General features: G+C 42.1%; 1 protein-coding gene across 1 annotated transcript in view; it reads left to right on the top strand.

Annotated features, from left to right (window-relative positions):
- Nucleotides 1-19,491, top strand: part of FZD6 (frizzled class receptor 6) — a 60,867-nt gene extending 41,376 nt beyond the window's left edge. The window contains exons 3-7 of the mRNA XM_073330398.1: nucleotides 2,813-3,009; nucleotides 7,283-8,300; nucleotides 11,940-12,088; nucleotides 13,420-13,860; nucleotides 16,014-19,491. Of these exons, the coding sequence (XP_073186499.1) occupies nucleotides 2,813-3,009; nucleotides 7,283-8,300; nucleotides 11,940-12,088; nucleotides 13,420-13,860; nucleotides 16,014-16,131 (1,923 nt within the window). The 3' untranslated portion in view covers nucleotides 16,132-19,491. The remainder of the gene's footprint in view (nucleotides 1-2,812; nucleotides 3,010-7,282; nucleotides 8,301-11,939; nucleotides 12,089-13,419; nucleotides 13,861-16,013) is intronic.
- The last annotated feature ends 2,201 nt before the right edge of the window (nucleotides 19,492-21,692 follow it).

Here is a 21,692-nt window from a genome sequence, read left to right as displayed (position 1 = left end):
CAGCTGGTCAAGTGCACATACTTTCATAAAGCATTACTTTCTGTAATGGAATCTGCAGATGAAGTGCACAGCCACAATGTTCCATGGCGTAGTGCCAACTTAACATATTTTTGATTTTTTTCATGAGGGGCTTTTCTGTTTTAGCTTCCCCATCCCAAACACACATCTAAACTTTATTACTTATGTACCATGAAGATTGTTGGACATGTAATTTTGTGAGGGGGGAAAAAAAGTAGTAGTTTGCAATTTATTTTCTCTTAAATAGCATGTCCACGAATCCCACTCTCCCTCGGGATCTTTACTGTTGAAGGTTAAAGCATCTTGGTTTGAAAAACAGCTTGTTTATGTTAAGTTTCCATTCTAGAGTCAAAAATTGACTTCTCCCTCTCCCAATCACTGCCTGACAGCTTTAGAATTGTTTCTAGTTGCCAGAAGGTATAATAAGGATTGGGAGACATATCCATTAATTGGAAAGAAATAGCTAGGTAACCATTTTTCCTTTGTCCACATTTGCTTATACCATACATTCTGCTCCACTGTGAGAACTCCTCATATTCTTCCTATTTATCTATAGATTTTCATATGGGTCATATATTATTTCAACTTTCCTGCTATACATATTTGACTACTAGTTGGAGACATAACTTAGTACAGATATTACCTGAATCTTGGAGGGTGTGGTGTGTGGTTTTTTTTTTTTTTCCAGTAATCCAAAAAGAGATTTACTTAATCAAGTAGCTGTCCTAGTCTAGGTATATCACTCGGAATATATTGTCAATATAATGGCAAATGGGCTCTCAAAAATTAGCAGTAACTAGTGGATGGGACTGCAGTCTGTTAAGCTAAACCATGTTTTTAACTAGTAATCAATTTGGTATACCATAAATAACAAGTTATTTTTTCCTCTAGTAGGCCCATCTGCCTGAAAACAGTGCATTAAGCTATTACTAAAGTTGTACTTATTTATGCTAGCAGTTGCCAGGTAAAAGTGGTTACCAGTAATTCAGTGTCTGTCTTTTTGTAGTGAATATATAAACTAGGAATACTTTGACAGAGGAACGCTGGCCTGTTTTTGAGTTTTGGAATATCTTATACAGAAAATCAATAATGTTCCTTAATTACACTAATCATAACAATTCTTAGACATTCAGATCTCATGGTGATGAATGTGATGTATCTTGGCCAAGATTTTTAAGTAAATGGGAGCTGCTAGGTTGTAAATGCTAGGTGTTTAAGTAAATGCTGGGCTGCTAGGTTGTCAGCAGTTCTTAAAACCAGGCCACTTATTTAGGTGCCTAACTATTAAATTAGGATCCTAATATTAGGCACCCATTTTTGAAAATCTTAGTCTTAGAAAAAACTTGTAGGTGTATAGTGTATAGTACTATCCTCATTTCACAGATGGGGAAATTGAATTAGAGAGGTTGGCCCTGGGCTAAGATATCAGAGCAGAGTTACGGTTAGCAATGTTAATAGAACTCAGAAGTCCTTCATTCCAGTCATTCAGATCACTAGTTACAATCCTTTTTTATAACTGTCAAACAAGTAGCCTTTTTTCATAATATCTTTTCAAATCCACATGAAAGTAAAATGTGAACCATAGTGATTTAAAATTATTTGCAGTATTGTTGGAGCCGTGTTGGTTCCAGGATATGAGAGACCCCAAGTAGGTGAGGTAATATATTTTATTAGACCAACTTCTGTTGGTGGAAGGGATAAGCTTTCAAGCTACACTAGCTCTTCTTCAGGTCTGGAAAAGGTAACCAGAGTGTCTGAGCTAAAATACAAGGTGGGACTGATTGTTAAACACAAGGGGCTCACACATTCTGTAGGAGACCACTTACAATGAAGTGGACAATTAAGGGTTAGCAGGCTGTAGGGCAGGAGTAGTCAATAGGTGGACTGCGGGACAAATCCAGACTGCCAAAGGCTTTTAACTGGACTGTGCAACGCTGGGGGGCCAGGGGCAGTTAATGCGGGGTGTGTGTGTGTGTGTGGGTAGAGGAGTAATTGGCCATGTGCTTGAGCTTGGGGGAACCGGGGTTGCGGGGTAAGGTGGAGGAGCCTGGCACCAACACTCACCCTGCTGCTGCCACTTCCACCATCGGCCTGCGACTGAGGAGCAGGAGTCAAGGCACCTGACTGCCTGCTCTACAGGGGCCACAGCGTGCTCAAGTGGCCAGAAGGCACAACTGCAGCTCAGTCCTGCCTGCAGTTTAGCCCAGCTGTGGCAACCATGCTTTATGTGCCCCTGGTCAAAAGGGGTGCCATTTAGGGAGGGCAGGGGGTGCACCTGCCCCCTGGGTTTCATGTCACCCCCTGGGTGTCTGGGGCTCCCACTGCCCCAGAAGGTGCCTGGGACAGACATGTAACTGAGAGGGGCAGATGCCCTTTCCCTCTCCCCCCCCGCCCTGCCTAAATGGAGTCCTGGCCGGTGCACAGGGCTGACAGCAGGAGCCCTGGCAAGCACCCGAAGCAGACAGTGGAAGCCCCAGCAGGCAGCCAGGATTGACACATAATTCAGGGGGTGGCTGACACATAACTTGGGGCGCGGGGAGTGTGCCCCCTCCCGCACCTGCCTTCCCTAAATGGAGCTCTGCCAGGCTGGAGCCCCTGCCACTGGAGTCCGGACCTTGACTATACCTTGACCAAGAAATTTGGACTGTCACAAAAAATATTTGACTACCCCGCTGTAAATAAGGTGTGTTACAAATCCATAAAACCAGTGTCTCTGTTAAGTCCATGGTTTTTAAGTTTGCTGATTTTTTTTCTTTTAAAAATTACTAATCAAAATCTTTTTCTTTTTGTAAAGCCTTTTCTTCCTCTTGTGAATCTCCACTGTTCTCCAGATGTCCACACATTTCTGTGTAAAGCATTTGTGCCTGCTTGCATGAAGCAAATTCATGTGATTCACCCCTGTCGAAGACTTTGTGAGAGAGTATACTCCGACTGTAAACAGTTAATAGACACTTTTGGGATCACCTGGCCGGAGGAACTGGAATGTAACAGGTGTAGTACCTTTTAATCTGACATGCAATGAAGGTGACATTTTCAAACACTCCTGATTTGACCCACAGCTGAACTGAAAGTCTGAGACGGAGAATGTGTTAATATCTGTTTGAGTAGTCCCCACGTCAGTGGGGACCCTGAAAGGTTACCTGAGCAAGAGAAATTTCTCTTCAAGAAACTTAATTAAACTAATCTCCTGGATTTCCTGTTAATGATTTTGTCTCAGTACAAAATGCTTAAAACTATATATTTCTGTCTGCTTCCTTATCTGTAAAATGGGATAACAGTACTTATCTGCTTCACAGAGGTTTTATGAAGAATTATAGAGTTTAAGGTCAAAAGGGACCACCATATCATCCAGTGTGACCTCCTTACTCCTGAGGGAATTCTGCACCAAAAAAATTAAAAATCTTGCATACAATATTTTAAAATTAGATACAGTTCTGCAAATTTTATTTGTCAATAAATAAATGTGGAGGCTCTAGCATGGCAGTGGGGAGCATAGACCACTGGCTGCACAGAGGTGGAAGATCACCCGGCAGCCCCTCCCCAGGACACGGACTCCTCAGTGAGGCAGCACTTGACTCTGACACAATGCAAGGGCCAGGTCTGCCCCAGAAACACCACAGGGCCCTGCCTCTCCATGCAAGACACACCAGGTGTGGGGCAGGCAGGTTCAGCCTGGCAGGATCCAAATGTGGAGGGGCTTAGTGTGGGGGGGATCCAGGTGTGGATTGAGAGGGTTCTGTGTGGGGCAATTTTGTGTGCAGACAGCTTGGGGAGGGTCCAGGTGTGGGGGGATTGGATGCACAGGAGCTTGTTGGGGGTGGGGGTTTCCAGGTTCAGGGGTAATGGAACTCTGCAGAGGGGTCCAGGTGAAGGTGGTTGAAGTTCAGCATGGGGGGTCTGGGTGTTGGGGGATGGAGCTCAGCGGGGGGGGGTGGTCAGATGTAGGGAGCTCAGTGGGGGGTGTCTGGGTGCTGGGGGAGTGGGGCTTGGTAGGATGGGAGTTTGGGGCTCAGTGAGGGGTGGTCCAGGTGCAGGAGAGTGGTGGTTCGAGTGTGGGGGGCTCAGCAAGGGGTGATCTGGGAGCAGGGGTGGGGATCTGGATGCAGGAGGTGAGACTTGGCAGGGTGGGGATTTGGATGCGGGCGGGTGAGGCTCGACAGGGTTCTGTGTATGGGAGGGTTCCAGATGCACACGTAGTAGGCAGTGGGAATAGCTCCCCATACAGTGATCCCTACCCCCACACCTGAGGAGTAATGTGGCAGGAAAGAGGGTGTGTGTACGGAGTTTCCTGCAGCTGGGGGAGGTTTTTGGGGGTGAGTTTGACCCGGCTCTGGCTGCTCCTTGCAGGGGAAGAGAGAGTCCCATCCTCCCCCAGCCCAGCTGGGACCACTCTTGCAGCTTCCCTTTGCTTCCCTGCAGAAAAATGACTTTCTAACAGGGAAACAAAGAAATCTGAGGGGGATATGAATTCTGCACACACGCAGTGGTGCAGAATTCCCCACGCTTAACCTCTGGTATATCCCAGATGACTCTCTCTCACCAAAGTATTCCAGCCCCCAAAGAGTAACTGAACGGTACTATGAAATATAAAGCACTCTGTCTATACATCACTAAGTACCAGAAGGCTTTTATTTTAATCTTAACCACTTAGCTGAACAAATTAAACCTCCCATTACTTTATCTATGCTGCATGCCAAGATTCAGTATTTCACAAAAATCTTATCTTTGTCTGTTTCTTCTAGCCCCCAGAGAGATAATGAAAAATTCATAGATTTTTAGGGCGTGAAGGGATCATTATTATAATTTAGTCTGACCTCCTGCATAACACAGGAAATTGAACCTCACCCAGTAATTTCTGTTGGCAACTGTAGCATTTGTTTTTGAAAGGTGTCCAGTTTTGATTTAAGACTTCAAGTGATTTGAGAATGCACCACATCCTTAGGTAAGATGTTCCAATGGTTAATTACTCTCACTGTTAAATAAGGTGCACGTTTTATTTCTAGCCTGAATTATCTAGATTCAGTTTCCAGTCATTGGATCGTTATGCCTTTTTCTACTAGATTAAAGGGCCATCTACTATCTGAAATCTCTTCCCCATTTAGGTACTTGTAGACCATGATAAGTCACCTCTTCACTGTGCATAGCCACAGGGAAAAGAGTCTGATAGTATGGACCCAAGGGCAGGGGACAGGTTGAGCAGCAACATGGAAACACGGTATGGAGGCCCATGGGATGTTCAGGCTCTGCAGCATTTCACACTCTCGCCCCTGCCCCTGCCCCTCTGCAGAGCTACAAAACTGTCTCAAAATTGTTCTGTAGAATTAGCCATCTTAGAAGCTTATTCAGATATTCAGTATATTTTCTAAATTATATTTTAAAATAAAATACTCAGTTTTTTTCAGGAACCGTTGCATCTCTAAATTATTCTACTACTGACAATAATGACTTAAAGTTAACACTATCTACTGCTCATATGTGAAGTGAGTGGTATTCTCTGTCCAGTTCTTAACATAGAGTCCATAGCACAAAAAATACCCTTGGAGTCAGCAGTAACTGGCACTGTTGTTGGCAGCCTCAGAAAGGCCAAAGACTGAATGAGCCTAGAGAGTGTTGAGAGGCACTAATGAGAACCCTAAGATAGACACTCCTGACTCCTTAGAGATGACCCCAACAGAACGAGGGTAAAGCAAGTTGGTAAATTGGTGAGATAAGCTTGTGCTGGTGCAGTGCATGATAATCCTGCTGTATGGTTAAAAAGAACTTCAGCTTCTAGAATTCTCAGGCCAGCCCAATTTGTCCAGAAGAACCCTTATTAATGGTGGTGATGAAACAGAGAGCCCAAGTTGAGTTTGTCCATCTGGCATGTAGGGGGGAAAAAACCTTTCTACTTTTAAACTGAGTATATTTGTTACGGAAATCAGTGAGAAATCATGATGATGGAACTCCGCAATGCCATTTTTACAGAGGCACTCTTAATCTATTCTCACTCTCATGGATAAATTGTAGAACTCACTCATTGGTGAGTAGTTGCACACATTAGTAATCTCATTGTGAGTAAGTGTGCTCCTATTCAAGTAAAGATTGCATAATCTAGCCATAAGATAATAAGTCCATCAACTGCTAATGCAGAAATGGTCATTATAAAACAGATTAAGTTATTTTGTCCAATCAAATTCTAAATGTCACAAGCTATAGTTAAATTAACTTTTTTTAAAAGTTAAAGAAAAAATAATTACAATTGTGTTCAACTTTTATACTAGCTCTCCTTTTATTTTTCCTGTCTGTTAGGTAATTTCCAGTAATATATTATGGATATCAAAGTCCTTATCAGTTCTATGACAGACAGTCCTCACCATCTGACTGCTTCTGTAAATATTTTTCCCCTGAGGGAAAGTGTTATCAGCTGATATGAAACCAAGCAGATCCATTAGTGAAGGCAGATTTAATGTTAAAAAGGTCATCTCTCCATTTCTAATAATGAGTCTTTTCCTTTTTGAACGGATTTACACTGCTATTATTGTGAGACTTCTACAAAATGTTCTAAATTCCCACTGGCCTCAATTGTTTGTTCCTTCTTTGATCTCATAGTCTTCATCTCTCAATTTCAAATTAATTAGCACTGTAAGGGGCCTTACAGAGCTGAGAACAAAAGCAGTGGGTACCCTGGGAAGAGAGCTTTCTGAGAGTAGGTGATTTGAAACACAATCAAACCACTATTATCAGCAGTTAAACATTGACCTGGTCCAATAAAAGCAAAGATATTTCCATCTGTATATCCCAGATGTTCAACATTTCACTCCTGTATTTGGATTGGAGCTTGCATTATCTCTAGTGAATCTCAAACAGCAATTTGTCAACCAAGTATAAAAATCTATGATGTGTTTTTTCACAAGTTTACATGTATATAAATAATTTTGATGTGGAATAAGACCAGTAAAGAAACAACTGCAAAATGTCTCTTTTAATTTAAGAATTTGAAGTGTTTCATAACAAACTGAATACAAAACCAAGGTTTTGTAAAGAATAGTTAAACAGCTTGTGTTCAACTGTTCTTCTAAACTTAACATTAAAGATTTTATTTGACTCTACTCAAAATTTTTTCTAAAGGCCACCTGATTTTGTTCTCATAAACTAATTTTTGGATCATGCATAAAATATTTTACTCAAACAGCTTTTTCACACTTAGGAAGAATAGCAGTAAAATAAGGGAACACTTGACAGTGGAAGAGTATTAATGTACATGCACTTTTCTTAATCTGTGTAGACTGGAGGATTGTGATGAAACTGCTCCTGTCACTGCCGCTGTAACCACAAAGGTCCATGGAACACAGAAGACCCCAGGGCAGGCTCGAAGGGACTATGGATTTTGGTGTCCACGGCATCTGCAGACCTCCAATGGACAAGGCTACAAGTTTTTGGGAATTGATCAGTGTGCACCCCCATGTCCCAATATGTACTTCAAAAATTATGAGCTGGATGTTGCCAAAAGCTTCATTGGAATAGTTTCAATTTTTTGCCTTTGTGCTACTCTGTTCACATTCCTGACTTTTCTGATTGACGTTAAAAGGTTCAGATACCCAGAGAGGCCAATCATATATTATTCAGTCTGTTACAGTATAGTGTCTCTGATATACTTCATTGGCTTTTTGCTGGGAAATAGAACTGCTTGTAACAAGGCAGATGAAAAGTTAGAAATTGGTGAAACAGTTGTTCTTGGCTCTCAAAACAAAGCCTGCACTGTCTTTTTTATGGTTTTGTATTTTTTCACTATGGCAGGAACAATATGGTGGGTGATTCTTACGATCACTTGGTTCCTAGCAGCAGGAAGAAAATGGAGCTGTGAAGCTATTGAACAAAAGGCAATTTGGTTCCATGCAGTTGCATGGGGCATACCTGGTTTTCTCACCATTATGCTCCTTGCAATGAACAAAGTTGAAGGGGACAATATCAGTGGAGTTTGCTTTGTTGGTCTCTATGACATGGATGCATCTCGATACTTTGTCCTTTTGCCTTTGTGCTTTTGTGTTTTTGTTGGTCTCTCTCTCCTTTTATCTGGAATTATTTCTTTAAATCATGTGCGGCAAGTCATACAGCATGATGGCAGAAACCAAGAGAAGCTGAAGAAATTTATGATTCGAATTGGAGTCTTTAGTGGCTTATACCTGGTACCACTGGTGGCACTTCTTGGATGTTATGTTTATGAGCAGATGTATAGGAGAATCTGGGAGACCACTTGGGTCTTTGACCACTGTGATCGGTACCATATTCCCTGTCCTTACCAGGTAAGGAGTAATGTTTTGTATAATTCATATTGTAATAAGAAAAGGAGGACTTGTGGCACCTTAGATTAACAAATTTATTTGAGCATAAGCTTTTGTGAGCTACATCAGATGCATGCAGTGGAAAATACAGTGGGGAGATTTTATATACGCAGAGAACATGAAACAATGGGTGTTACCATACACACTGTAACGAGACTGATCAGGTAAGGTGAGCTATTACCAACGGGGGGGGGGGGGGACCTTTTGTAGTGATAATCAAGATGGGCCATTTCCAGCAGTTGACAAGAATGTGAGAGGAACAGTAGGGGGGAAATAAACACAGGGAAATAGTTTTACTTTGTATAATGACACATCCACTCCCAGTCTTTATTCAAGCCTAAGATAATGATGTCCAGTTTGCAAATTAATTCCAATTAAAACACTAACCCAGGAACCTATCCTTGCAACAAAGCCCATTGCCAACTGTGTCCACATATCTATTCAGGGGACACCATCATAGTGCCTAATCACATCAGCCACACTATCAGAGGCTCGTTCACCTGCACATCTACCAATGTGATATGTGCCATCATGTGCCAGCAATGTCTCTCTGCCATGTACATTGGCCAAACTGGACAGCCTCTATGTAAAAGAAGAAATGGACACACATCAGACATCAAGAATTATAACATTCAAAAACCAGTCGGAGAACACTTCAATCTCTCTGGTCACTCGATTACAGACCTAAAAGTGGCAATTCTTCAACAAAAGAAGAGTTTCTCCCCCACTCTCCTGCTGGCCTTACTTGATCACCTTACCTCGTTACAGTGTGTATTGTAACACCCATTGTTTCATGTTCTCTGTGCATATAAAATCTCCACACTGTATTTTCCCCTGCATGCATCCGATGAAGTGAGCTGTAGCTCATGAAAGCTTATGCTCAAATAAATTGGTTAGTCTCTAAGGTGCCACAAGTCCTCCTTTTCTTTTTGTGGATACAGACTAACACGGCTGCTGCTCTGAAACCTGTCATATTGTAATGTTAACATAAAAAAGGCACCGAAATGCATTATGATATTTGTAACAACATTTAGTGGGTAGACTGAAGTTAGGGAAGCCAATGAAATACACACAACGTAATATTTATAGACCAATTAAACATTTAAATAAATTGACTGAACCAATATTTATGTTGAAATCTCCAGCTAATCAGATTGGTGGCACTTAAAATCTTTTTAGAGTCATGAGTTTAAATTTTTAAGGTATTTGAACTTAATAAAAAAAATGGTTCATGGTGGAAACTTTCTACATAATAAGCAGCTATTCCTAAAAACTATTTCCCCAAATTTTCTAATTAGGTGCCTAAAGTTACTCAGCATTTCTGAAAATGAGGCTGCCTTGAAATATGTACCTAAGTATTTAAGCAACTAATTTTAGCCATTCGAATTTGAACATTTTGGTCAGAACCACATTTGATTAAAATCAGTTTTGTCTTTTCTTATATTGTATAAGTACAAAATACTGAGCTTTTCACTCTTTATTTCTCAGAACTATGACTGCATATTTGCAAACTGATTTTTGGTAATGTGCACTTAAGTTTTAGAAATTTTAAAAATATATATCTTAAATTGCTGAGATGTTCAGGTTTAAAATTTGACTTTTGATTAAAAAATTGTCTTCAGAAAGACTTTAGTATGCATACCAACTGCACATATGCAGTACTCTCTATGTATTACATTTTGTTTTAATGCATAAAATTCTCTGTCATATCAAGTAATTTTTGGTTTATGTCTCGCTATTTATGAGCTGGTGTTTAAGAAGGAAATAACAGTAAGGGAACTGTTAGTTTTTCATGTCAAGTTACACACTTCAGTTGCTTTGCATCCCACCATTAATGTTTATACTGCAATGAGCTACTATAAAAACAAGGAAAAGAAACACAGAATTCATAGAATGTTAGAGCTTGATCCTGCAAGTTTCTGAGTACCCTCTACTCTGATTGACGTCAATGACAGTTGAGTACAGCCCCTCATAGGACTGGGTCCTTAATACTTATTCTTGCTCCTGTTTAAAGTCAGTGACAAAATATCCACTTCAGGGGATACAGCATTGAGCCCTTCATCAACTTAAACCCTCCAAAGTAAGAAAGTTAAGAGTTGAGGTATCTATTCCTTCTTTAACAAATTTGCCTTGCAATGTTTACCTTGCAGTACAGGTAATAAGAAATTAATGACATAATTCTCAAGGATTATTTAGTTTATTGGAGAGAGTAAATAGCAACAGAACAAACCTATCCAATCAAATATTATACCAAGAAATATTACAACTGGATCTGTTCCTTTGTGTTGTACTTGTTGTTTTCCAGTGACAAAAACCTATTAACTACAGAGTGGCTTCTCTTTTTACTCTGATTAGTTCAAAACAAAACAAAAACTTCAGCTTCAACAATTATGGATACCTAGCTAACAAAAAGAGTGACTAGTGCTTTGAAGGCCAGAATACAGAGACAAGTGGATTAACCAAGAAAACATAAATTACATTTGGGGCATGGGAGAGGAAGTTAAATAACCACTTAATGAGTTAAATGTCTCAACAACTGTGACCCTGTTCTGCACATTGGTGGATTAATTTTGCAATAAACGGCAGAAAACACTGGTATACTGGTAAGGGTGAAAGTAACTTAAGGGACTTACCGGTACGCAGGGCCAGGGACCTGAGCAAAGGGGGGCTCAACCGAAAAGGGAGGGACCTCAGGCGGAAGGGGCGGGGCCTTTAAATCGCTGCCACTACCCCGGGGCTGCGGCAGCAATTTAAAGGGCCCGGGGATCTGGCTGCAGTAGTGGCGGCTGGGAGCCCCAGGCCCTTTAAATCACCACCGGAGCCCCATGGTAGGGGTAGCTGTGGTGGCGGCTGGGAGCCCAGAGGCTCTGGTGGCAATTTAAAGGGCCAGGGGCTCCAGCCAGTGCCAGGAGCCCAGGGCCCTTTTAAATTGCTGGCCTGGGGAAGCTGCCCCCGGCTAGTACGGTTGGCTATGTACCAGACCGGACCAGCTTACTTTGACCTCTGTATACTGTCCTGAAGCTCTCTGGAGATCCTGATTCATGTAATTAAATCTAATTCATCCACTCCATCATCTCCTCTGTATCCAGAGGAAGCTCCCAAATATGCAGTGTTTCACTGGAGAAACTGCTTAATAATAGGTTTCAGAGTAACAGCCATGTTAGTCTGTATTCGCAAAAAGAAAAGGAGTACTTGTGGCACCTTAGAGACTAACCAATTTAAAGCTTATGCTCAGATAAATTGGTTAGTCTCTAAGGTGCCACAAGTACTCCTTTTCTTTTTGCTTAATAATACTTTTCTCCCCTCCAAATAATCTTTTCTTCCAGTTTTTTAAAAAATCTCCCTTTATGCCTCACCTCCTGTCCACACCTTCAGCTACATCTCCATAAGCAAAGATTAACCAGATCTGACTTGACTGTGCATGTTTTAGTTCAGTCCATGGTGTGTCTGAATGCAGTATAGGATAGCTGGTGTAAAATAGAAAGTACCTCAGTATGCTCTTGTACATGGTTTCTGTTCATTTTATGCACTTTGTCAAGAGTCAAAGTGTGCGTGTGTCTGTGTGTGCGTGTTTGTTTATTGAACTTTGTTATCTTTCAGGCAAAGGCATTAGCTAGACCAGAAATATTTTTGTTTCTGATGAAGTACCTGATGACGTTAATTGTTGGCATCTCTCCAGTATTCTGGGTGGGAAGTAAAAAGACCTGTTCTGAATGGGCCAGTTTCTTCAACAGAAATCGCAAGAGAGAGTAAGAGCAACTCTTTGTATGTGGTACTGATAAGCTTTAAAAAAATGTATTTGTAACATGTGTCCCTTTAAATATTTGTCAGGCAATATAGAAAAAGTATTGTTTACTCTCTCAGGGCCCAATCCTGCAGTTAGACATCGGTAAAATTCCCACTGGAGTCAATTCAAGTTTTACTTGTGCAATAACTACATGATTGGGCCCTAATAAGGTAGAAAACATACTTCCCTATTGATTTGGTCCTTTAAATTGAGCAAAAGGGATTTTGTTGCTCTTAACACTGACTAACATGGCTGTAACTTTCAATCAACAGGGAAGACTGTTTGGCCCCATCAACTCCGACTCCTTTCATTTTCCAGGTCTGCTGCTTACATCATTTGCACTCCTGCTTTAACCGTATCTTGCAGTGATGGTCCGTCCACCATTTTTCTTAGTAGCTTACTCTGCTGCCCTAATTCTCTTACTATTTCTAATGTCCTACCTTAATTTTTTCTTCTATTGTTTCAGACTACTGTTTCTTATTCTATCCCCTTCTGCACAAGAGTAATTCCATTCCTTTATTTAAACTTACCTAGGGTTCTCTTTTGTAGGAGATGCATGGGTCATATCCTTTTCAATATAAGCAGACTGGAAGTTTAGGTCCCATCCCTTGTAATTATTATATCCTTTTCTTTTCCCCTGATATATTTTTTTTTTAGATTTCCTATATTCTTCCTAAACTGTGGATGTATTTTTAGAACTCTTTATTTCCTTGGACTTGCCCAGCCAACATTACTTTGGTTTTCTTTAGCTCCTTTTATTTTAAGTCTGCATTCCTGGATGGTGAGCTTATAGCTTCCTTTCCATCTCCCTACTTTTCCATTTCCTGTATAAGTCTTTCTTATGTTTCAGCTGTAAACTACTTTCAGCTAAGTGATTAAAAAAATGTTGCCCATTTTATACTATTTACCATTTTTTTCACTTTAACAAGTTTGCTTTAGGAAAACTTAATTTGGTGACCTAGCTACCTATGAGCTAATCCTGCTGTCCTTTCTCACATGGTTAATCTCATTCAAGGTATTGGAACTATTTGCAAGAATGAGGCATGTAGGATTTTGCTCTATTTCTGTAAATTTAATTGCTCCACAAATATAATTACTTAGTAGCCACTACCCCCAGATTTCTTCCCAATCATCAGAGGTTATCATTTCCTCAGTATTGGTTAACATTGGAGCCAGGTTTGGTACATTAGAGCCACCCCCTTTGTTACTTCCTTTGCATTTTGGAATAAGAAGCAATCTTCCGCTGAGTCTAAATGATCTTTGATGAACTAGTCATATGCCTTTGTTTTTCAGTCCAATCAGTGAAAGCCGAAGAGTGTTGCAAGAATCATGTGACTTTTTCTTGAAGCACAATTCTAAAGTTAACCATAAAAAGAAGCACTACAAATCCAGTTCACACAAACTGAAGGTTATTTCGAAGTCTATGGGGACTAGTACAGGTGCCACAACAAATCACGGAACTTCTGCAGTGGCTATTACTAACCCTGATTACTTAAGCCAAGAGAACTTTCCAGAAATTAAACCCCCTCGAGAAACATCTGAGAAAGAGATGGAGGCAGATGGAACATCCACCCAGAAAGTGGAGGAAGGGGAGAATACTGGTGGTGAACATGTACTACAAATATTATCTACTTCTAAACTGGCTATGGAACAGGTGGAAAAGAGCAGCAAGGCAGACAACACGTTTGATATGATTAGCTTATCTGAGAGTATGAAAAGAATGGGTGAAGGAAGGTAGGATGCTTATTTTTTTTATCTAAGTTTGGACTTCAGTTTTCTGGTGTATGTTCATACTACCAATACTATGGTATATTTTTTGTGTCCTTTTCCTTTTGAAGACAGATTGTCCAATAACAGTAGCTGCAAGAAAAAAGTAGTTCTTATAAACTACCATATATACTTGATCATAAGCCGGTTCGTTTGTAAGCTGACCCCCCCCCCCCCCAGATGGATAAGTAAAAATGGGAAATTTTTATGACCCATTCATAAGCCGACCCTATAATTCAGGGGTTGGCAAACTTTGGCTCCCAGGCCATCAGGATAAGCTGCTGGTGGGCCGAGACAGTTTGTTTACCTTGAGCATCTGCAGGCAGGGAGGTATGCTTAAGTAAACAAAGTGTCCCGTTACACCAGCTGCTTACCCTGACGGGCTGGGACAGCAACTGTCAGGGAAATTTTTTTTGGGAGGGGGGGGAGTGAGAAGCTGGGGGTCAGGGGAGTAACCCCTGTGACCACCTCCCACATGACCCCACCCCTAGCGCGGGACCCCCACACTCTCCCCATCCCATTCCTTCCCACCTTAGCTAGGGCGGGCCAGGGGAGGATGTCTCTGGCCTGGCCGGAGCTGCTCCAGCAGGCTGGGCGGTGCGGCCGCAGCGTGCTCCAGCGGGCCAGACTGATTACTTAAGCCAAGAGAAGGCCAGACAGGGCGGCACGGCTGCAGCGTGCTCCGGCGGGCCAGACTGGGTGGCACGGCTGCGGGGCCGAAGCGGCATGGCCGCAGCCTGCCAGCCCTGGAGCTGCAGCTGCTTCGGAGGCTGGGGGGAGAGCAGCGTGGCCAAAAGCGGAGAGACTCTGGCCCTGCCTCTTCCCTTCTGGCTCTGCTGGCTGTGCTGCCTCTCCTTGCCTCCTCTGTTGGGGGGATGGGCTGTGTCCCACCTCTCCCCCCTCTATACCCATTCATAAGCTGACCCCCTTCTCTGACACGTCCCTTTTTACTAAAAAAAATTCTGCTTCTGAACGAGTATATATGGTACTTTCCAGATGACCATGCAGCTGATGTGTTTCTAAATGAGGATATATGATTTGGGGATTTTTTTCTAGTAGAGATTTTAAGTACTAGAGCTTTTATCTTGGGATAGGATGTGCCTTATATTTAGGGCCCTACCAATTTCACGGCCATGAAAAACATGTCATGGACTGTGAACTAAGCCCTTCCCCTTGAAATCTGATCTCCCCCGTGCTGCTGGAAGCACCCCAACCAGGGGCTCCTAGCTGCGAGTTCCAGCACGGCTGGGGAGGAACAGGACTTGTCCTTTCCCTGCATAGCCGCTCTCGGGGGGAGATCAGACCCACCTCTGAGGGCCTCCTGCTGGGACTGGGCAGGAGCCCCGGAGGTTCCTGCAGCCAGAGAAGACTTGTGGAGGTTGGTCTGATCTCCCACTGAGAGCTACTGTGTAGGGGAAGGACAAGTCCTGTTCCTCTTCAGCCTGGCCGAGACTCACAGCTAGGAGCCCCTGGCTGGGACACTCCCAGCAGCAAGGGGGCGATCGGACCCACCTCCACCTCTGGATGACTCCTGCAGCTGCAGGAAGCTCTGTAGCTGCTGACATCAGCGCAGTAGTGAGGGTGGCAATCCTATGACCCCCCACTACAGGTTTGTGACCTCCCACAATGCCCTTTTGCGTCAGGACCCCTGTGGTTACAACACTAAAAAATTTCAGATTTAAACATCTGAAAATGTGAAATTTACTAAATTTCAAATCCTATGACCATGAAATTGACCAGAATGGACCATGAATTTGGTAGGGCCCTACTTATATTGCTGAATAGTGACCTCTAAGACAAATAAAGGAATAGCACTGAAAAGCTGTGAAAAGCATTCCCTATCCAATGCTTGCCAAGACATCTGTGGCTGCCATACAGCTTCTTTGGATAGGTGGCTGGTATAAAAAACATTACTGATGACCCTCAGGCCTTTGTGTTCCTGAGTCCAATTAAATGGCTAAGGAAAGAGTATTCAGAACTATATTATTGTCTTTTAAAAGGAGTGTTGTAAGTTCAGTGTATATTGCCATTTTGTTGCTAAATGTTTGTGTTTCAGTCTAAAACATTATATGCTTAACATTGTTTGTGTGTTTTTTGTTTTTGTTTTTAATTACATATAGGGTATCTCCTAAAAGTGACTTTGCTGAAACTCATCCACTACAAGTCAGTAATTCACAGCTACCCAATGTTTCACAACCAGGCAGTACCAGCGGCTCCATATCAATGCTTGTCCACTAAGCTTCAGACACTAGAAAAGATCAGGATTTTGGAAACAGTTCAAATCCTTGAAAGATTAGAATTTCTATATGAATGATTTCAGTTTATGAAACTGTTATGGGTTTGTATTACACTGGAGATTACTGATACTCTGTGCCTTGTAAAAATACCACATACATATCCCTTGTTTTGCACTTAAAAGTTACACTGCAATAGTGGGGAGGTCTAGCAATAACCACTGTATTTAACCTCATAGGAGAGTAACGGAAACTGGAGTTCTAATAGCACTCGACTGGGCAGGTCAGCAGTAATTTAAGAGAAAAAGAAATGAGAGAAATCTCTCTTCTAATACATGAACATACTGTTAAATTACAGTAAAAATAATTTATGGAAGACAGTTGTGTTATTTTGAAACATAAAAATTTAATTTGCTTCACTGGTGTCTTTCAATCTTCCTATTAACATTTCTTTTTCTTTTTAAAGTAACTGCATTTTAAATAGCTGTGTCATTTTAGAATAATTAGAAGTTACACAAATCTATAGATATCTTTAATGTGTAAATGTCTCATGATGTACTAATCTTAGCACTGTATTATGGTAGTTTCTACACTGAATCTGAAAAGGACTCTGGAATTATAGTGATTTATTTTGTAGTTAAAAATGAATCTGGTAAATAACTTATTTTTATAAACTCAACGTTAAGAACTACTGTTTTGTTTGTTGCACAAATCTGATAACTAAGGTGCTTCCTTCTAGTACCAATAAGATCAACAATATTGTGCTGATAAGATGACATCATTTCCTTCTGAGCAATAGTCACTACAGGATAATATAAGCACTAATATAACCTCCACATCTAGGGCAAAATTGTGTCTGGTCCCTCCACAAATGAGAAAGGAGAGACACCCTTTACTTTTGCACACCTACTGTTACCCCAAAAACAGACCCAGGGTATCCACAGAATAGCTTCTCTGTTATCCCACTACCGGGTTTACCAGAGGTTCCTTTCAAGGTAACCTACTAATCTATTAATCTATTTATGCAAGGTAAAAATTGGGCCCACCCTAGAGGAACTACTTGGGTTTACCAGGTTCTCTTCAAGAGACTCCCCAGAATAGCTTAGACCTGTTATCCCTGGGAGGACATAGATACGGCCTTCTGTTATAACTGATCGACACACAGGCAGTACTTTTTCTAAAACAAAGTATTTTTTATTACAATAATTACTCCTGGGGGAATTCTGCACCACTGTGCATGCGCAGCATTTATGTCCTCCGCAGATTTCTTTGTTTCCCCACAGAAAAATAACTTTCTGACAGAGAAGCAAAGGGAAGCCACAAAAGCAGTCATGCGACCCTCCCCAGTGGTATGTTTTGAGTGCCCTGGGCAGCCGGCAGAGAGGTAAATCACTGTGGGGTGGAGGCAGGACTGGGGAAGACAGTCGTGGCTCCTACCCTGCACTGGGCTGAGCTGCTAGGCCTGGCTGGGCTGGGGAGGATGGGACTTCCTCTTTCCCTGCAAGGAATCTGGGGCCGGGCCACACCCACCCCCAGATTTCATTTTGCATGAACTCATTCCAATTGTCAGTTTATTAACTTCAATATTATGGTCTGCTATTGCCACTCTACTTCCCTGCCAATTTAGTTAATCCTACCTAATTTTTCCCCCTATTTTCAGCTAATGGTGGCAAAATGATGTCCACCCAGGGTTGTGCTGAGAAAACAGAATAGAGTAGTTCAAAAATCTCTGATATCTCTACACAAGGGTTGAGCTAAGGGATAGCAGGACTGGGAGAGATTAGTGTCAGCATCAGTGCAAAGAGATGGGGCAGAGAAGTGGCAGAGATATAGCCCTGCCTAACTTCTTCACTGACTGTTCTCCTCAAAAAGATGCAGCCTTTGTGCATTCTGTACAGGAGGGGTGCATGAGGTGCAGCTCCACTTCAGAAAGGATGCTTCCCAGAGCTTCTGCCGGAGTGGTGTTCCACTCATCCCCAATGAGGAGGCACAACAAAGCTCTCAGTACACAAGGACAGCATGTTCTGAAGCACATATTTCTAAAAATCTAATGTTAAAGATTCTGTAGAGAATTATGATCTTGCAGAAAAAGCAACTTTTGAATATTAACATGCAAATTCATCAGATGAGGTTTTCACTTAAAACAGGACAATAATGCATTTTCCATGTGCCATAATTTTTACATGCTTTAATGGTCTGTGTGTTTATACAGAAATGCCACATTTTCTTTAGCTTTTTGGTATTAGGGCCCAATTACGCAGCTCAGAGTAGTCCTTACTAATGGAGGAGTCCCATTGTTTTCAATGGGACAATGCACATGAGTAAGATGACTGGTGTGGATAAGGGTTGCAGGACAGGGCCCTTTGGGTGAAATTCTGTCTCCAATGAAGTCAATGGGAGTTTTGCTGTTTCAGTGGAGCCAGGATTTCACCTTCCAGCTGTAACACTAGTGTTGATACATTCTATAGGGCTCTTCTGCATTTTGCCTTACTGGTAACTGGAGGGCTCATAGTGTGACACATCCACTTTGATATATGATACAGTGAGGCTATTACATTCCACTTTGAACAGCTTTTTTGGGTGGTGGTTTGAACACTCAAGCAAAATCACATAACTGAAAGGTCATGTAAATACTGAATAAGAAATTGTAGTTCTGATAAACCAAAGTTACTTGTTTTATCCAACATCTATTGAAATTTGAATGTTTGTTATATTGTGTCTCCTGCATTTTATAATTTGTAATTTATTGCCTTAAATAAGGGATGTTCGTTTTTTTAAGTGTTCCCTTTTTATTTTTAGCACACAATATTCTTGCTGCTGAGATAGAGAATGAGAAAAATCTGAAATATCCTCTGTGAAGAAACACACTAAATATTCTTCATTCTCTTGTTCTCCTATTTGTAAACTGAAAACTTTATATGTATTTTAATAGTTTTGTTTTTACTATCTGTTAGTAATAAAATATATTGTACAATAGGAGCTCCTGAATTGATTTTATTGTTAACTTAGTTCTCATTAGTTGGCTTTATTTCCCCTATTGTCATAGTATCTGAGCACCTCACAGTAATGTTTGTCCTCACAACACTTTTGTGAGATAGGGAAGTACTATTATCCCCATTTTGTAGGTGGGGAAATGAGGCACAGAGAAACAAAGTGACTTGCCCAAGTTAACTGTAAATGTGTGGTCCTAACCACTGGACCATTCTTCCTCTCTCTGGTCCTAATCAAAGACCTCCTTTAGAGTACAGTATATATGTCCTTACATAGTGTCATCTCGACGTAATGTTCTGTCAGTGCACAAGTACATGTCAGTAGTTTGACTTGAGATGCTTTTCTTTTAAAACTCATTTAAAAAAATTAGAAAAAGGAGTACAAGAGCACTAAAAAGTTGAGTACAATAAATACTTTGGATTTGTATTACACTGCATTTTCAAAGCACTGTACCAATGTTAACTAATTAATTGTTACACCCTTTTGAGGTATTGTAAGTATTCTTATTTTACAGATGGAGAACCAGACACAGAAAGTAAGTGACTTGCTCAAGATAGAATCTCAGCAAGTCAATAGTAGAGCCATATTTTATACCTCCCGTGACACAATCAATTGATCATGGGCTTCTAGTGCAATACCGTAGCTAAGATGGTGAACATGATCCTTGGATATACAAGCAGGGGAATATCAAATAGCGGTAGGGAGGTAGTATTACGACATTAGTGAGACTATTACTGGAATATTGTGTCCATGTCTGGTCTCCGTGCTTCGGAAAGGATGTTGAAAAATTGGAAAGGCTTCAGAAAAGAGCTACAAGAATGATTCAAGGTCTGGAAAACCTACCTCACCGTGAGAGGTTTCCTTCCAGCATACAGCTCCTAGCTATTCCCCTGCCTGTATCCCGAGCTACTCCCTGCCTGCACATAGCTCCTAGCTACTCTCTCCCTGCACCCTGAGTTATACCCCTTGTCAAGGTTCCTCCCCCACTCTGAACTCTAGGGTACAGATGTGGGGACCTGCATGAAAAACCTCCTAAGCTTATCTTTACCAGCTTAGGTCAAAACTTCCCCAAGGTACAAAATATTCCACCCTTTGTCCTTGGATTGGCCGCTATCACCACCAAACTAATACTGGTTACTGGGGAAGAGCTGTTTGGACGCGTCTTTCTCCCCAAAATACTTCCCAAAACCTTGCACCCCACTTCCTGGACAAGGTTTGGTAAAAAGCCTCACCAATTTGCCTAGCTGACTACAGACCCAGACCCTTGGATCTTAAGAACAATGAACAATCCTCCCAACACTTGCACCCCCCCTTTCCTGGGAAATGTTGGATAAAAAGCCTCACCAATTTGCATAGGTGACCACAGACCCAAACCCTTGGATCTGAGAACAATGAAAAAGCATTCAGTTTTCTTACAAGAACACTTTTAATAAAAATAGAAGTAAATAGAAATAAAGAAATCCCCCCTGTAAAATCAGGATGGTAGATATCTTACAGGGTAATTAGATTCAAAACACAGAGAACCCCTCTAGGCAAAACCTGAAGTTACAAAAAAGATACACAGACAGAAATAGTTATTCTATTCAGCACAGTTCTTTTCTCAGCCATTTAAAGAAATCATAATCTAACACGTACCTAGTTAGATTACTTACTAAAAGTTCTAAGACTCCATTCCTGGTCTATCCCCGGCCAAGACAGAATATAGACAGACACACAGACCCTTTGTTTCTCTCCTTCCTCCCAGCTTTTGAAAGTATCTTGTCTCCTCATTGGTCATTTTGGTCAGGTGCCAGCAAGGTTACCTTTAGCTTCTTAACCCTTTACAGGTGAGAGGAGCTTTCCCCTGGCCAGGAGGGATTTCAAAGGGGTTTACCCTTCCCTTTATATTTGATACCCCTCACTGTGCACAGCCCCTAGCCAACCCCTCCCTGCACCCTGAACAGCTTTCAAAGTTTGAGCTGAACACCCCCCACTTTGAGTTACAATCTTTGGTTGCGTGCTGCTCCCCAACCAAGACAAGCTGGGTGGCCTGCTGAGGTTAGTCAGGGGGTGGAGGTGGTGGTCCCTCCCCAGACCCCACCATGCAGATCTGACCTGTAAAATAGAAGTCAAACTACACCTGTGGAGCCCCCCTCCAGCACCCTGCAGGGCTAAAGCCCCAAGTTCCCCTGGCCCCCACCCACATTGGGCCCTGGAGTTTTTCTAGCACATGGGGGGTTGGGTTCAGAAAGAAAAAGGTTGAGAACCCTTGGCCTATATTAAGTAGGTCAGACTAGATCAGCTGGCTGGCCAGATGTGGCCCAGGGGCCATAGTTTGCTCACCCCTGATCTAATCTGGCCCTTGAGTTTCCACTGGGGAGTGGGGTCTGGGGCTTGCCCTGCTCCCACACTCCAGCTGGGCCATGGGCTTGGGGGCCACTCCGCCCGCACGTGCCACAACTACCAGAAGCAGTGGCATGTCCCTGCTCCGACTCCTATGTTTAGGGGTAGCCAGGGGGCTCTGTGCACTGCCCTGTCTGCAGGTGCTGCCCCCGCAGCTCCTATTGGCTGGGAACTGCGGCCAATGGGAGCTGC

Source organism: Lepidochelys kempii, chromosome 2, assembly GCF_965140265.1.
Source record: "Lepidochelys kempii isolate rLepKem1 chromosome 2, rLepKem1.hap2, whole genome shotgun sequence".
NCBI classification, from domain to species: Eukaryota; Metazoa; Chordata; order Testudines; family Cheloniidae; genus Lepidochelys; species Lepidochelys kempii.
This window is presented reverse-complemented; position numbering and strand designations above follow the sequence as displayed.